The sequence below is a fragment of the Poecilia latipinna genome, unplaced genomic scaffold (assembly GCF_001443285.1).
Source record: "Poecilia latipinna isolate Pla-1442-1.1 unplaced genomic scaffold, P_latipinna-1.0 Scaffold891, whole genome shotgun sequence".
Classification (NCBI taxonomy): Eukaryota; Metazoa; Chordata; class Actinopteri; order Cyprinodontiformes; family Poeciliidae; genus Poecilia; species Poecilia latipinna.
The window spans coordinates 205,958-222,236 of record NW_015113507.1 but is presented as its reverse complement, the minus strand read 5'-3'; the positions used below and the strand labels follow the sequence as shown (position 1 = coordinate 222,236).

The following is a 16,279-nucleotide window of genomic DNA, read 5'->3' as shown; positions in this document are numbered from 1 at the left end:
TCAGTCTAATATTCTGCATATTAAGGGGAGATGTGAGCAGATCTTCCCAATTTGAGGAGTAGAATAAATTCATCAATTCATCGAAGGAGAAAAGAAGAGCTGAATTTGAAAATCCTATGAACAAAACAAGTTAATGCAGGATGCAGCCAAATGCACCAAATTCACAGATATTTTCCATAGTGGAGGGGTCAAAGGTCAGTGACGGTCAGGATCAAGCAGAGGGACTCCAGCAGGTTTTCAAGCGCTGCCTACATGACTCCATCATCCCATTGCAGATGTGTGTTTGTGTTTCTGAACGTGATCAGGGCCCAGGAAGTTACACCAAACATCCATAAATAATTATTGTGCTTGATGAATTAAAATCAATCCAGATTGGCTGACCAGAAAAAGGCACATCTATTTATTGAATCTGTTTCCAAAGTGAAAAAAATAATAATATCTGAATATACAAACTCTTCTGGTATTTTTTTCTTTTTTCTTTTTTTCCAGCTCAAGGAAAACACAAATAAAGTCAATAAATCAGTTCCTACGTTAAGTACTTTCCTTAAGTTGATTTTTATATTGTTTTCTTCTAACACTATGAATTCTTTTAGAAACTTTACTAAAAAATATTATTGTTGCTGTTAAGTAGCTGACAAGAACCATGTCAGCTGTGGTCATGGAGTTGTAAAGAGGGAGATGATCGTCGGAGAAGGAAGAAGAGAAGAAGAAGGTGAGTGGGGAAGGAACCACCAAAAAAGTGACGATTGCAGCGTTGGCATTATGTGTTTCCCGAGTATCATATTAACCTCTGATAGAGTTTATAAATTTTAACTCCAATATTTATGTTTATTTCACTAAAGGTCACCTAAAAGTCAAAGGTGTGAGATAAACAGACCCGTTTAAAAACATGACGGTTAATGTTGCCTCACTTATAGAGAAGTAAAGCTTGAAAGATGAGACAATAAAATCCATGCTGATATAAATAACACAGTGCTGCCTGAAGTCACAAAGGTTTTATGAAGCTGTACAGCTGCGGTTTATCAGCAGCTGTACAGATTTGTCATAATGGGTAAAAAAAAACACACACACAGACATTTCAAGAGTCTGAGAGCGTTTCAGTGAACAAGGTTAACACGGAGCGATTGGTTGGCAGGGTTCATTCCTCACGATGCATCCCATAATACTCTGTGGTGACGTAAAGAGCAGCTCCCTCTGAGCCTTTTTAAAGCTTAAATGTCTGATTCCTGACAGGAAGAGAAGGAAGACATGTCAGGAAGAGCACGGACAAATTCATGTTTTTCTTCATGAGTCGATTATTAAATGTTTTTATTAGTGCAGTTTTCATCCACATGTGTTACTTTTGTGTGATTTGAGGCACTGACAGTAAAATCAGTTTAAAGAAGTTTTATGATGGAAACCTTCAGCTGTAACACAGACACACATGATCATAAAGACTGGAGGATCATCATGAATAACAAGTAATTATTTTCCCAACATTTATGTAAAAGTTCATATCGTCAGATTGGAGCGTTCACTGTGTGATGTTTGCAGATGTTTGTTGGTGGTGTTGAACAGTTCGAATCATCCATAAACTTTCCTTCCAGGTCGGAGGAAGGCTTCGTCTACAACAGCCTCACGCTGCAGCTGGAGAGTTTAAATGTCTCCGGTGGATCTAGATATGCTGCGTTTCTCTCCATTCTTCTCTCCTTTGTGTTTATCATTGTTGCAAACGTTGGGGTGGCTGTCCTGGTTTTTCTGGATAAGAGCCTTCACCAGCCCATGTATCTCCTGCTCTGTAGCTTATCGGCCAACGATGTTTTGGGGAACTCTGTCGTGTTGCCCCGCGTGCTGCTGGACGTCCTGCGGCCGCCCGCGGACCGCCTCATCGGTTACTACGAGTGCGTCCTCCAGGCCTTCATCATCCACATGTTCAACACCACCTGCCACACGGTGCTGATGGCCATGGCCTTCGACAGGTATGTGGCCATCGGCAACCCTCTGCGTTACTCTGCCATCATGACCAACAGGATGGTGATGAAGCTGACGGTTGGTGCCTGGGGAGTGGCGCTGGTTCTGGTCGGGGTCCTACTGGGTCTGACGGTCCGGCTGAGCCGCTGCAGGACTTTCATGAGAAGCCTGTACTGTAACAACGCCTCGTTGTTTCTGCTCTCGTGTGAGGATGTTTTCATCAATAACGCGTACGGCCTGAGCTTCACTGTGGTTCTGTTCACCGCCTCCATCGGCAGCATGGTGGTAACTTACACCAAGATCACCATCGTCTGTCTGACCAGCAAGAGCACAACTCTGAACAGGAGAGCTCTGAAAACCTGCAGCACACACCTGCTGGTTTATCTGATCATGTTTCTCAGTGGAATGATCATCATTATCCTGCAGCGCTTCCCTCAGTACGCAGAGGAAAAGAAAATCGCAGCTCTTTTGTTCCACATTGTTCCTGGTGCCTTAAATCCCGTCATTTATGGCATGCAGTCCAAAGAGATTCAGAAATATTTTTCTAGGACGTTTTACTCCAATAAAGTTTTGATGTCACCTTAAAGACTGTCTGAAAGCACTTTCCTTTCACAGAAATAACTAAAGATATTTTATTTTTTGGAAGCTCCAAAGTTAAACCAGAGATTAGTACAAAAAAAATATCATTCTTATAGCCACCATATATTTGTTCATTTCCTTAACTGAGTTATTGATTAGCTGATTCAGTTTGAGTTCAGAGAAGGTTTTAGTGATTTTTAACACTTTGCTTCTGATTCACAACAAGACAACCATCGTCATTGAAATAATGAAAAGAAAACCTGGACGTCTGAACTATTTTATTGTCACATTTCAACCAATGAGTAGCTCCAGACAAACAATATCAAGTTTATTCTGCACTTTGTCAGAAAACACTTTAGGTTATTTTCTAACTGCGTTTGAGTCGAACTCCATGTTATTTGATGGTTTCATCAATGAGCTGAGATCAACCGGACCTGGAGGCCAAATCGCTTCCTGATGCACCTGAAACACTTTTCTGAAGTCCAAAGACAAAGTATTGTTCCTTTGTTTTAGTCTCTCTAAGCTACTTTTGGATCATGATTGACTCGATGCCTGCAACGTTCCTGCAGCTGCAAACAAGCCCGTAGCATGAGCCCTCCACCGCCGTGCTTAGATAAGGTGATGATGCTGATCAGCTGTTTACATTCTGCTCTGCTGTGAATTATGATGAACAGATTTACAGTAATGTTGAGCTGACTCATAAGTGCAGAGTTTTGTTTTCAATGTAAGGTGAAATAGAAAATTCCAACTTTTTGAAATTAAGGCTAAGAAAAACAATATTTTAATATTTCATTAATTTTTCACAATAAAAGCATGCTTTAAAGATGGTTTTGTGTTTTCATTAAGATATGTCTGCTGCTAAACAGAATATGGGCACCATTATTCCAAACCTGCAGCACAGAAACCCATGTGACAAATATTTAGTAAGGCAGCAGAAACGAATCAGGAGAAACTTTCCCAGTGTAGCTAAATCTAACTACATAAGGTGAGATGGCTTCATAAAATCTCTGAAGAAGGTCCACTGCAGCAATCATCCAGTCCATAATCAGTCCATGCACGCCTTACATAACGGATGACATGTAGCAAAATGATCATTTTGTGAACAAATTGATGCTAATCGGTTCAGTCAGACCTTCTTCATCTTAAAGACTTGCCTTCATTCTCCAACCAAAAGAAATGTAGGTTCCTTTCCTTTTCCATGTGCAGAAAAAAACAATAAATGACATGTTCTTTACTTGTTGCTGCTTATTTTCACTCAGTCAACAAGTAAGATGTTTGATCCAACAGACATTAATGTAATTACTGTACTTACAGCAAGTCAGGAACAGCTTGCAGCTGGTGGCTGGACTGGATGATGTCCAGGGATTTTAATCTAAATGAGGTTAAATCAATTATTAAAACTCTTGGTAACAGTGTATGCTGTTCCTTCCACTCCTCGAGTTTTTTCTCTGCTTTGTGTTTGTAACATAAAATCCAGTCAGGTTGGTGGTAGAAGAAGGTAGATGGGTTTAAATACTTTTATAAGCTGTGTTTAACTAGTATGTGTCAGTCCTGCTTTCAGACTGAACATGTGCACTCTTGGATTATGGGAGTAAAATTCCCCCATATAGCATCACACACGCTCTCATCTTTCTGGCTTTCAAGAGACGTTGTGAAACAGCAAGCTAAATTAGAAAGGGACTAAGGTATTGGTCCAAGTTTCTGTGACTGGTCAGATGAGAAAGAAATACAGAAAAAGTTTAAAGTGATTAAACTAAATTTGCAGAAAAGTTGCAAGTTTGTGCAAAATTTACAAAGGCTGAGTGAATTTGCATAAATAGTTTCCATCTTAACTTCCTGGAGGGACTGATAATCATATTGACCTAATTCTGGTTGGTAGTTGGAAAAGCTATGGGGTTTGCGCTCAGTGACTAAACCAATTAGCATTAGCTTAACGAGCCAGCACCAGTGTGTTTCTATTATACATATTTAAAGTGTCAGAGTGTCCAGCACCAGGTGTGTGCTACTGCTTTAATGACGTTTTGTTTTGCACATTCCAGCTGCAAACAAATGGTTTGTTCCTGCAGTTTCTCCGACATCATGCAGCCAGCAGTCTTAGAGTTACACCGGGAAGCTGGACAGAAATATCACAATTCATGTTCAGTTTATTCAGAAAATGTTAGAATTTGAAAGGAAAAATGCAGACTCCTGATTTTTAATGGCTTCATGTTCCTTTTTTTCCTCCTTCTGCTGAGGGATGAAAAATCTGATCAGTTTTCCTCCTATATTTTTTTTACTGGAACAGAAATGATAAATATTCAGCCTTCCAGAGTCAAACGGAGACAGTGACCGGTGGCAGAGTAGTGAATAAAAACAACCACAATAATATTTATAGAAATATTATTTATTTATGAGTAATGTTTATAGATATCACAGATATTTCTATGATTTAATTGCCTTTGCAGTTTGAAGTTACTGAAAACAAAGCTGCAGTGTGCATTAGATTTTGAAGAAAAAAGATTTTTGAAGCATATAAACCCATTTTCTGGGTATTATTATTATTATTATTATTATTATTATTATTATTATTATTATTATTATTATTATTATTATTATTATTGTTGTTGTTGTTGATACCATAATCATGGTGGATAGTGATGGTGACAGTGGACTCCCCTAAATTTAACAAATGTAATGTTTTTTTTGTTTTTTTTATTCAGGCATCGACTGAGTGAAACAATATTCTGATCTATAACAGGAAATTAAACCCAAATTCATAAAGGGTAGCTTATATAATTTTCCAGCTGACCTTTTCAAACTCTTTGTGCTTCAGATAAAACAATAAAACTGTTTGCATGTTGCTATGTCTCTTAGATTAGTGAGTCTTTTTGCATTATTTGATATAATTGCGATTTTAAATAAGTTCAGTCTGGTAGGATTTATTTTTAGGGTTATTCTGCTCGATTAAATATCTTTAAGTTTCTTATGTTTAACTAAATCTGTCCCCTAATAAATTAAAATAGTGTAATTTTATCAAAAAAGTTAAACATCCAGAATTGCATAACAAAATACAAACCAGGAAATTGATCTTCACGTTCTTGATATATTTCAAATTCTAAACTTTTATGATAATTTCATTAGATAAAGTTTTTATTAATCAGGCTGATTTATAGTTTTAGTTGTTTATAATATATGTTACATAGCTGTGTATTCTCGTCATAGTTTGCCTAATAAATAACAATCATAATTTGAAAACTGTATTCTGTTTCTCTTTGCATTACCTTTGTTTCTTTTTTCACAGCCCTGAATGTGAAAACTTGTTCATAATACTTAATAAAACAGTAATGAACACTAAAGTATAAATATGTCTGAATAAACTGCAGTTCTCCTGGATGTTTCCACCTGTAGATTAAACTCAAATTCAGTTCATGAACAGGTTCTGAAAAACCTGTTAGATGAAAATTTAGGAATAAAAGTTAAATATAGTGTGAATATTAACAGATGATCATGATTCAGGATACATTTGAGTACTTTTTCATTTTATCCCTTCATATCTGCCATTGTATTCTTGGTAAACAGGATGAAAATCTTCTGGCGGACAGCTTTGATCTGCAGTCCGTAGATGACGGCGTTCATAGCCGGAGGAATAACATGGAACAAGATGGAGGCCATCTTCCTCTGGTCTGATAATTCAGGGAATCGATGAAGAACGATGATGAGGGCTCCTGACAGGAAGGTGATGATGTAGAGGACGAGGTGGGTGCCGCATGTCTGCAGCGCCCGGGTGCTGTTTGTCCTGCTGCGGTTGGTGAGGCACACCATGGCGATCCGCAGGTAGGTGAGCGTGATGCTGCCGAGCGACGAGCCCAGCAGGACCACGGTGTAGGCCAGGCCGTAGATGTTGTTGACCAGGACGCTGTCACAGGACAGCTTGAACAGCGAGGGGTTGTCGCAGAACGGGTTGAGTACAACCGCCCGGCAACGGGACAGGCGGACGCTGAGCCCCACCAGCACCAGCACCAGCAACAAGCACACCGCCCAGGCCCACACGGACAGCTTCACCACCATCCGGCTGGTCATGATGGTGGCGTAGTGCAGCGGCTTGCAGACGGCCACGTAGCGATCGAAGGCCATGATCATAAGAACGGTGTGGATGACGCTGGCGTGGAAGTGGGCAAAGAAAGCCTGCAGGACGCAGCTGCTGTAGCGGATATACCTCTGCGCGGTCGGTGTGAAGACGGTGCTCAGCACGGGGGGGATGATGGTGGAGGCACCAAGCACATCGTTGGCACCCATGCTGCAGAACAGCAGGAACATGGGCTGGTGGAGGCTCCTCTGCAGGGCGATGATGGTCACCAGGCTCACGTTGGACAGCATCACAAAGACATAGATGAGGAGCAGCAGGATGAAGGCTGGGACAGAGGAATGAGGTGTGACCTTTAACCCCTCCAGCAGCAAGAGGTCTGGATCTAAAGTTGTGTTTTCCATAAAGGGTCGGATTTAATGATGCCTAGAGAACAAAATCACCAATTAATGTCAAAAGCAGTCAGTCTCTAACCTGATACATCTCTGCCTTTGCCATCACAGTAATTTACATTAATTTAGTTCCATTCAGTGTATTTACATAACACCAATTTAACATAAATGTTGTCTGGAGGCACTTTACAAGTAAAAATGTCAGTTTGGTGAATTACTGTACCGAGTGTAAGTGTGCATGTGATAAACGAATCTAATGTGCCACACCTGCACCTCACGTATCCCAGCAGTGAGCCAATCATCGTAACACTTACTCCAAAGCGATGGCACTGCTAACAACACACTCAGCTCCGGTTGCTTGAACCTGAAGATGAAACCAACAGCTTGTCCTGATTTGAAATTACTTTGCGTGAGTCGTACCTGAAAACTTGAGGGAACTCAAAGATTTTAGATCTTATTTTCAGATCCTGAGTTAATTACAGAAAAGCAACATGAAGATGCAGAGCCCTGCTCATTTCACACACTTGATCCAAAACACAAGCTCCATTCAGAACCAGAACGCATCAAACGAGACAAACTGAAACCAGAACACCGCCTCACCTTTTCACACTCTGCATAACATGCACTGTTATCAAACTGTGTCTCTTAAAATAATTAAGTCTCAGCTTCTGCTCAAAACTCCAGATGTCAGTTTCTTTACTCTTTGTTCATCTTAAAATGTTAATGAGGATGAACATAGGTAGACAACACTACCTATTATCACTGCAGTATTATCAGTACAGAAATATATAATCTGTAAAGAGAGCGCTGCCAGCAACAGGGACAGGCTTCATGTCAAACACGGTAAAAGTCTGAATCAGCAGATATTCAGTCCGATACTCACCTGTATTGACTGAAACCTCCTCCACTGACTCCTCAGCTCAGTCTGCAGATTTATAGCAACGTTCTTATACGTGGGTGAAGTATCATCACTGAATGTAAACAACAACAAGTTGTTTCCAGATCCAGACACAGGAATGTTTCAAAATAAAAGCAGCTTCACATGCCTGTATCTGCCGCAGCAGAGACACTTCCTGTCCCATCATCAGTGACAGCTGATGATAAACTGACTTTATGAAGATGTCCGATTTCAAAATGTTTTAGGGAAATATTTGGGAATGAATATGTGTTAAATTATATAAACCAATCAGTGTCATGGGTTTCATCTGAAAGATAAATATTTTCTCTTTAGTTGCATCACAAATAAAAAAGAACTACATCTCTGTACATTCCTCAAGATTTATTATTTTTTCAACAAGGCAAAGATTATACCCTGTATTAGGCCATCACTAATACAGGGAGAATAATTATTTTACAGAGTGATGTCATTCAACATTTCAATGAGTCTAACTGCACCAGTAACTGGAAACATCAATGACTTTGGCTCTAAAGTCTCCACCAGGCTGCAGGTTGTAAAGAGATTTGTGTCACAGACAAAAAAATAAGCATTTGCTTAAGATCACCAAAGGGGGGCAGCATAGCAAAAGAACAAAAGCTTTAAAAATGGCAGTAAAAAAGCTGCAGTATTTCCTCATAGACAAACTGTGAGCGATTAAGAATGTTGAAACTATTGTCTGAACTCACGAGGAGATGTAACGTTATATGAGCCACAACAAGGGGAAGACTGAGCTGACTGAGCAGCCGAGTACCTGGACGACAGACCAATCAGCAGGTTGGCTCAGTTCAAACCTGAGACTCATTCTGGCCCTCCTGACTGGTGAAGACCAAGGTGAGACCCAAAGATCTGCCTGAGGCCTGACAGGGTCTTAGAGAGATCTCAGAGGAACTGCAGCCACTTTGGGAGCCATTCACTGTGGACACAACTGTCACCCGTTCAGTTGGACTGTCCCAGGAGGCCACAACCAGAACCAGACCCAACACCATCAGAACCAGGGCCATCGTCTTTATCTTGGTGATGATCACATATCAAACCTTTCCTCCATGAGAAAATCATGGTTGAAGTTTTGTCGTCAGAACCTGTGAATCATGTTTCACAAACGTTTTAGAAGAAGATGTTTTTGGTTAGCAGCGCCTGTGAAAAGTATTCACTCCCTTGGGTGTTTTATTATTTTATTTGTTTTGTAAGTCAGTCATGATCAACAAAATTTGTTGGTTTTATAAGAAACCTAACAACAACACTGCAGCCTTAAAGCCGCAGTATGAAACTTTTATGAAAAATAATTTCTTTACATATCTTTTTAAACGTCACACACAAGACAATCTGTGAAAACATTTAGCTCTTCCACCTCCTCCATGAGCTCCTAGTCACAAAAATACATCAATCCTGCTCAGACTAGTTTAACAAATATTTTTAAAAGAAAAAGTTACATGCAGCAGCTTTAATTGTCAAAGTAAAACCTGCTGAAATAATGATAGTGAATTGATAATATTCTACGTAAAATAAGACATTGCATAAGTGTTCCCTCCTTTCCAGTCAGTATTTTACATTGGCACCTCTGGCTGCCGCTCCAGCAGAGAATCAGTCAGGCTGCTGAGTTTTCCCCATTCTTCCTACTAAACTGGGCCACCTCTGCCAGGTTGCTGGGGATCAGATGTGAAGAGGCCTTGGTTTTGACTAGGCCACTCCAGAGTCTCCACCGTGTTTTCTTCTAACCATCTTCTAACCATACAACGAGATGTGAAAGCTTCTTAAGAAATCATTTTGTTGGAGGTAATATTATGTTTTCTTTCAAACTGTTAGCTTGAGGATTTTTCACAAATTTGACCAAAGAACTTGAAACTAACTGGGTTTTTGTAACATGCTGCTGGTAAAAAAAAAAAAAAAGCCTAAAGTGTTTCTTAACTAGGATGCGTGTTATGGGTGGACACAGAGAAGTGGTTCTGAGACGCAGAGGTCAGTTCAGAGTTCAGATTATTAACTGCAAACATTCAGACCTGACCTCTCTCATGAGAGAGCAATAAGGGAAAGTCGCTCTCTATACCTTTGCTGAGATAAATAAGGTCAGAGGATAAGATCGGCTTCTCATGTAAGTACAGGCCTATTGCCAATCTCCTAGGATTAAGGAAATCAGGGCCAATAAATCGGAACACCTCTACTGTAGAGTCATCCTGGATTAACTCCTTGAACACATATTGGTTTTTAAGACCAAGAAAAAATCTTCCTAGACTGGAAAAACCTGGACAGGAATTTCTTGATTTCTTTTGACTGAACTCCGTAAATGATGGGATTGAGGCTGCTGGGAATGATATGGATCAAGATGGCAGAAATTTTCCTCTGGTCTGAGTACTGAGGGAAACGATGCATAGCTATAATAAGAATACCACAGAAAAGCATGATAAGATACACAACCAGGTGTGTGCTGCAGGTCTTCAGGGCATTAGTGTTTATCGACTTGTTCCTGCTGGTCAGACAGACCATGGTGATCCTGGTGTAGGTGAGGACGATGCTGCCAATGGATGAGGTGAACAGAACCACGGTGAAGGTCAGGCCGTAGATGTTATTGATCACTACGCTCTCACAGGACAGCTTGAACAGTGAGACGTTGTCACAAAATGGGTTGGTGATCAGAGTCCTGCAGCGGTTCAGCCGGACCGTCAAACCCAGCAGAATCCCGACCAGAACAAAGGCCGACCCCCAGGCAGAGACGGTCAGTTTCACCACCATCCTGTTGGTCATTATCGCAGAGTAACGCAGAGGATTACAGATGGCAACATATCTGTCGAAGGCCATGATCATCAGCACGGTGTGGGACGTGGTGCCTAACATGTGGGAACAGAAAGCCTGAACAACACACTCATAGTAACTGATGAGGCGCTCAGCCGGCGGCAGCAAGATGTCCGACATCAGGCGGGGAATCATGTAGGAGACGCCTAGAATGTCGTTAAGAGGCAGGTTACAGAAGAGCAGGTACATGGGCTGATGGAGGCTTCTGTCCATGCAAATGAGGATCACAATCCCCACATTCAGCAACATTATTCCCAGGTAAGAAAAGAGGAAGAAGAAAAACACAGGGTACAGAAATGTCTCTGTGACCTCTAACCCTTCTATCTGGAGAGTAAGGCTGTTTAAGGTATAGTTTTCCATCAACCTGTAGAAAAAGTAGGAGGACATTTTTATATGCAGAGATAATTCCCAAACAAATTAAACAACTACAAGCATCCACATCATGAAGGCCAACTTATGGGGTCATAACACAACTATAATCATTTACCTGTTATTTCCCTTCATTCTGTTCAGAGACCCGACTGTCTGAAAGGAAACAGCAGCTTCAGTCTCAGTTTTATAAAGAGCTGGATCATCAGTGGGGGAAAGTCTTCAGAGTAAAACTAAACAAGTCGGGGAGGGGAAGACTGTCAACACATCATCCACCCCAAAACACCTGGCAACATACGTCACGCCACTCATGTTCTTCCATAAACTTTAACATAAACTTACTTCATAATGGAAAGACAATGCTGGAGCCATTCACACTTTTGAAATCCTGTTTCTCTTTATTCTGGCTTCTTCTGTTCAGTCTTTGATGTGGAACCTGCAGTTTTTGCGTAAATCACCCCAGAGCATTGAAGAATCACCAAACTGGGTACAGGACTTTGACATAATTTCAGTTCAGACCTTCCTCACACTCACAATTTATTCATCTCTTTATACTTAAATTTAAGTATAAATTTAGTTTGTTCCAGAGTTGCGAATCTATTTTTGCTAATATGGAAGTGTGTCATGCTTTAGTCTATTAGCTGGTCAGTGATTAACAGAGCCTGAAGGATTCAACAATCTATTCCAATCTTTATGTCCCCGTTGCAGCAGCTGGGTTTGGCCTTCTGCTCATCCCATCAGTCACTCACGTTTGCTGATCAGTTTGTTTTTACTGCAGTATTTTGGATTGGTTAGTTTTTCTGTGATATTCTTTGTGGTTTTCCTGCCCTCAGAGTTCATGACATTTGGGTTTGAACATTTTTGCTCATCTTGGGCACAGCTCACCTGTAAGTGTGCCCTGGTTTGGCCTCTCCTCTAATCTGGCCTTTGACTTGTCTAGTCAGTCATTTATTCAATCCAGTGATTGTTTGTTTGTGTTGTAAAGACCACAGTGGTGGTCTTTACATCTGGAAGCACAGGAAGATCCTGGGTTCGAATCCTGGCAGGGGGTCATTCTGCATGGGGGTCGCACATTCTCCCTGTGAAGATGTGGGTTCTCTCTAGGTACTCCAGGATTCTCCCAATCCTAAAACATGACTGTTAGGTTAACTGGATTGGTGTGAGTGTGCGCATAGTTGGCAGTCCTGTGGGGGACTGAAGATCTGTCCAGGATGTCCCCCAATGACTCTTCTGATGCTGCACTGAAGAAGTTTATGTTGGTCTATTGAAAGTAATGAGGACCTCAGAAATCTCTTGCTTTCCACTGTGACCAGTGAGATAATTGAATTAGACACCGAGGTGTTCAGGGGACGATGGACAGGGACTCTTTGTCTCATTATGGTGCTATGCGGGCTCCCTAGTGTTTGTGTGTTTTGGGTTCCCAGATGAATTGGAGATCTTTTGAGCCGGAGTCGTCTGGAGATCGTCCAGAGCTCTGGGTCCTCTTCGATGGTTTCTACTCTTAAACACAGGATGACCAAGCAGGATGTTCCTGTATTGGTTTGGTTTTATTTTGATCTTCATTCTGCTTAAAGATCCAGTGATGACCCATTTTCACTGTGTTTTCAGTCTCAACCAGACAGGTGCTTTTTGAAATAATTCTTGATTTGTCAACCCTCAGAGGCAACTGGTTGGTTACTCTTTTTCTTTCCTGAAACTGATTTATTACTGTCTTTATTTAAATTGCATTTGTTTTAAGACAGACTGAAAACTTTCTCTTTTAGCACTTTGTCTTCTTCCAAGTTTACATGACAAACTTTCTTAGATTTTGATTTATGCTTTGATTTGTTTCCCTGACTTTTAGTCATGACTCGAACTTAGTTTGAGTGTTTCATAAAAGCTGATATGTGACAACATGTGAATCCCCACAGAAACGTCTCCTGTCACGTTTCCTCCCAGAGGACTAATTATCATCAGAAACTGTTGATAGTTAGTCCTTTGGGTTTTTATGGTGTCGCTCATTAATGCTCACTGTTGTTCAGAAACATGTTTGTTTCCTGTTTGTTGTTGGAACGCAGACTAATGAAACCACCGGTGGGCCCCTGAGCCCCAAACACCTGAAACAGTTTGAGTCCCTGAACACAAACAGGTCAGGTGAAAGACCCTCAAAGTTCAACCTCTTCACAAATAACTTTTTATGCTTCACTTCCTGTTTGCTGCTTTGAGTCCAAACCCTTCCTGTTTTCTGACATCTACAGGAAAAAAATCTCTGTGTGATTCTCGAATCTTCAAGGAACCTTCCATGTTTTTCCTGCTGCTGTTTCACATCCTTCCTTGATCTCTACTTCCCCCTTTTACGTAGAGACATTTACTGACGTCTTGACATGTTTAGGTGAAGGACTGAATCCAGAAAATTAAAAAGAAATTTAAAAACAGATTTGATAAAAGGAAAATAGCATATTAGGCAACTGTTTTGCCTTCTGTTGCTTTAGATTTGTAAGTTAGAAACAGTAATCTCCCAGGTGTGTGAGTGACCAGGACACTAATGAACTCAAACAGACTGATTTGACCCGGTTCTCTGTCTCTGCGGACACTTTGGTCCGATGTTTCTCTGTGTTTTCACATGTCGACGGTCGCATGTCTTCGCCGCTGCTGCCTCTCAGGATTTAGGCCCCTGAAATTATTTGACATGTTTATTGTTTTGTTTGTTTAACTGTAATTTATTGAAGAGCTGGCAAAAGGAGAAAACCTGCAAGGTCTGTGTTTTCAGACTGAGGCTTTGGTAAATGTTCTGGTTTGTTGTATGAGATAAGTCTAACAAAATAAGTTAAAGTTTTTCACAGTTTGAAGATCCCAGAGGAGATCTTTCATCAACAGTTGTAATCAGGTAATTGTCTGAACTCTAATAAACATCTATTAGTGTTTCCTCCCTCTGGGTTAATTATCAGAAACTGTTGATAAGTGTTTTTATGGAGCAGCTCACACTGGGAGTCATTAATGATTTTCTTTGTTCTGGAAACTTCAACACTTTGTTCTGCTCAAAACACACTGATGAAACCTGTTGCTCACCAGGGGGCGCTGTGTCCCCTGAATCCCTGAAACAAAGTTCGACTCTCTGGACACAAACTGTCCAACTGAATGTGTTTTAGCTTCAACAGGAAGAAGTTGTCAGAGACACTTTATGTTTAGAATGAAACTTTTGAATGAAACCAAAGGCCAAAGATATGAACAATTGTTGGTATTTAATTGGGAAAAATACATGAAATTACTTCAAATTGGTTTTAAACTGTGATTTTAGGCTACAGAAAGACAAATGCAAGCCTCTAAAATCTTTATTCTTTAATCGTAGATATTGAAATATGACAGAAAATTGTCCCGAGATAAAAAGGCAACTTTACATCATGTAAACATAAAAATTACCAATTAAAGTTCTGTATGATATAAGAAACACACAAACAAACAAACACACACAAACACACACACAAACACACACACTCATGCAAACACACACACACACACACATGCACACGCGCACACACACACAAAAAACAATTCAGGTATTTAAATTCAGTCTGTCTTTTAGATTATTAAATGTTGGGTCATAAGAATAAAACAAACAGCTGTTTGCATTAAAAGAAAAATATTTAATTTCTCAAATCTATTAGATAACTTTTGTCAACCATAAAATATTATTTTTTCAAGATGAAGATAAAACTTTTCTAGATCTGAAAGCATGAGAGAGGAATCTTTTTATTTCTTTGGACTGAACTCCATAAATGATGGGATTCAGGCTGCAGGGGATGATGTGAAACAAGATGGCGGACATTTTCCTCTGGTCCGAGTACTGAGGGAAACGATGCAACACGATGATCAGTATGCCACAGAAAAGCATGATGAGATACACAACCAGGTGTGTGCTGCAGGTCTTCAGGGCTTTACTGTTCAGAGACTTGTTCCTGCTGGTCAGACAGACCATGGTGATCCGGGCATAGGTGAGGACGATGCTGCCAATGGAGGCTGTCAGCAGAACCACGGTGAAGGTCAGGCCGTAGATGTTATTGACCACCACGTTCTCACATGACAGCTTGAACAGTGAGGCGTTGTCACAGTACGGGTTGGTGATCAGAGTTCTGCAGCGGCTCAAACGGACAGTCAAACCCAGCAGAATCCCGACCAGAACCAAGGCCGACCCCCAGGCAGAGACGGTCAGTTTCACCACCATCCTGTTGGTCATTATCACAGAGTAACGCAGTGGATTACAGATGGCAACATATCTGTCGAAGGCCATGATCATCAGCACGGTGTGGGACGTGGTGCCGAACATGTGGGTGCAGAACGCCTGAACGACACACTCATAGTACCCAATTATCAACTCTGACTGAGGCTTCAGGAGGTCCGACAGCAAACGGGGCAAAACAGTTGAATTCCCAAAGATGTCATTAACTGGAAGGTTACAGAACAACAAATACATGGGCTGATGGAGGCTTTTATCAATCCAAACCAGGACTATAATCGCAATGTTCAGTATCATTATGAATAGATAGGAGAAGAGGAAAAACAAAAAGACAGGGTACACTGATGTCTCTATGACCTTTAACCCCTCCAGCTGGAGGGTCACACTATTAAAGGTTTCATTTTCCATCATCCTGAAAGAAAGATCAAATGAGAACGTCAAGATTTCTTCTTGTACCACGTAAAGTAATTATAAAAAAATAAATAAAGACATCTTTCAGAAAGAACAAACTTATTTGTTGGTTTAGAAACAACAAATGTAGATTGATGTAGGAAATACATTCCAAATGTTTGAGTATAACCCCAACATTTACCTGGGATTTCTAACCTTCTTAGGCTTGCAAAGTTGAACCACCTTGATTGTCTGGTAGGAGAGGTCTGTCTTGGCTGATTTTTATATACATTTGTCTATTCATCTGAGAGTAGAGCTGTAACAACATGCTAGTAGTCATGGAAACTAAAACCCGCAGGCCACGCCAATAATCTCGCGTTGAGTCAACGGTGGCGCTCCATTTAACCTAGCAATGCTCACTTAATTCTGACAATTTTTAAACTTAATGAATGGTGAAAATGGTGTTGAATGCCACCAGGGCGAATGTTTCTTTTTCCTAAATATAACTAATACAGATTTAGAATCAACTGATGAATCATGGACTGATGTAATAAAGACAGTTACAAAGTCGGCCTTCCATCACCTGAAGAACATTTCCA

The 16,279-nt window shown here is 40.6% G+C and overlaps 4 protein-coding genes across 4 annotated transcripts; 1 reads left to right on the top strand and 3 right to left on the bottom strand.

The window, feature by feature from the left end:
- The first annotated feature begins 1,298 nt into the window (after positions 1-1,298).
- LOC106957269 (olfactory receptor 146-like) lies at positions 1,299-2,624 on the top strand. Its single transcript, XM_015048541.1, has one exon. It carries the CDS (start codon positions 1,534-1,536, stop codon positions 2,533-2,535), a length of 1,002 nt encoding a protein of 333 aa, XP_014904027.1. The 5' UTR covers positions 1,299-1,533; the 3' UTR covers positions 2,536-2,624.
- A 3,406-nt stretch (positions 2,625-6,030) lies between these two features.
- LOC106957265 (olfactory receptor 56A5-like) lies at positions 6,031-7,935 on the bottom strand. Its single transcript, XM_015048536.1, has 3 exons — positions 7,868-7,935; positions 7,299-7,348; positions 6,031-7,018 (listed from the first exon to the last, which is right to left on the bottom strand). Exon 3 carries the CDS (start codon positions 6,994-6,996, stop codon positions 6,049-6,051), a length of 948 nt encoding a protein of 315 aa, XP_014904022.1. The 5' UTR covers positions 6,997-7,018; positions 7,299-7,348; positions 7,868-7,935; the 3' UTR covers positions 6,031-6,048.
- Positions 7,936-9,271: 1,336 nt separating this feature from the next.
- Positions 9,272-11,095, bottom strand: LOC106957266 (olfactory receptor 52N2-like). Its single transcript, XM_015048537.1, has one exon. It carries the CDS (start codon positions 11,093-11,095, stop codon positions 10,124-10,126), a length of 972 nt encoding a protein of 323 aa, XP_014904023.1. The 3' UTR covers positions 9,272-10,123.
- A 3,612-nt stretch (positions 11,096-14,707) lies between these two features.
- On the bottom strand, positions 14,708-15,970 carry LOC106957267 (olfactory receptor 52D1-like). Its single transcript, XM_015048538.1, has 2 exons — positions 15,883-15,970; positions 14,708-15,702 (listed from the first exon to the last, which is right to left on the bottom strand). The coding sequence occupies exon 2, from the start codon at positions 15,699-15,701 to the stop codon at positions 14,754-14,756; it is 948 nt and encodes a 315-aa protein (XP_014904024.1). The 5' UTR covers position 15,702; positions 15,883-15,970; the 3' UTR covers positions 14,708-14,753.
- Between the last annotated feature and the right edge of the window lie 309 nt (positions 15,971-16,279).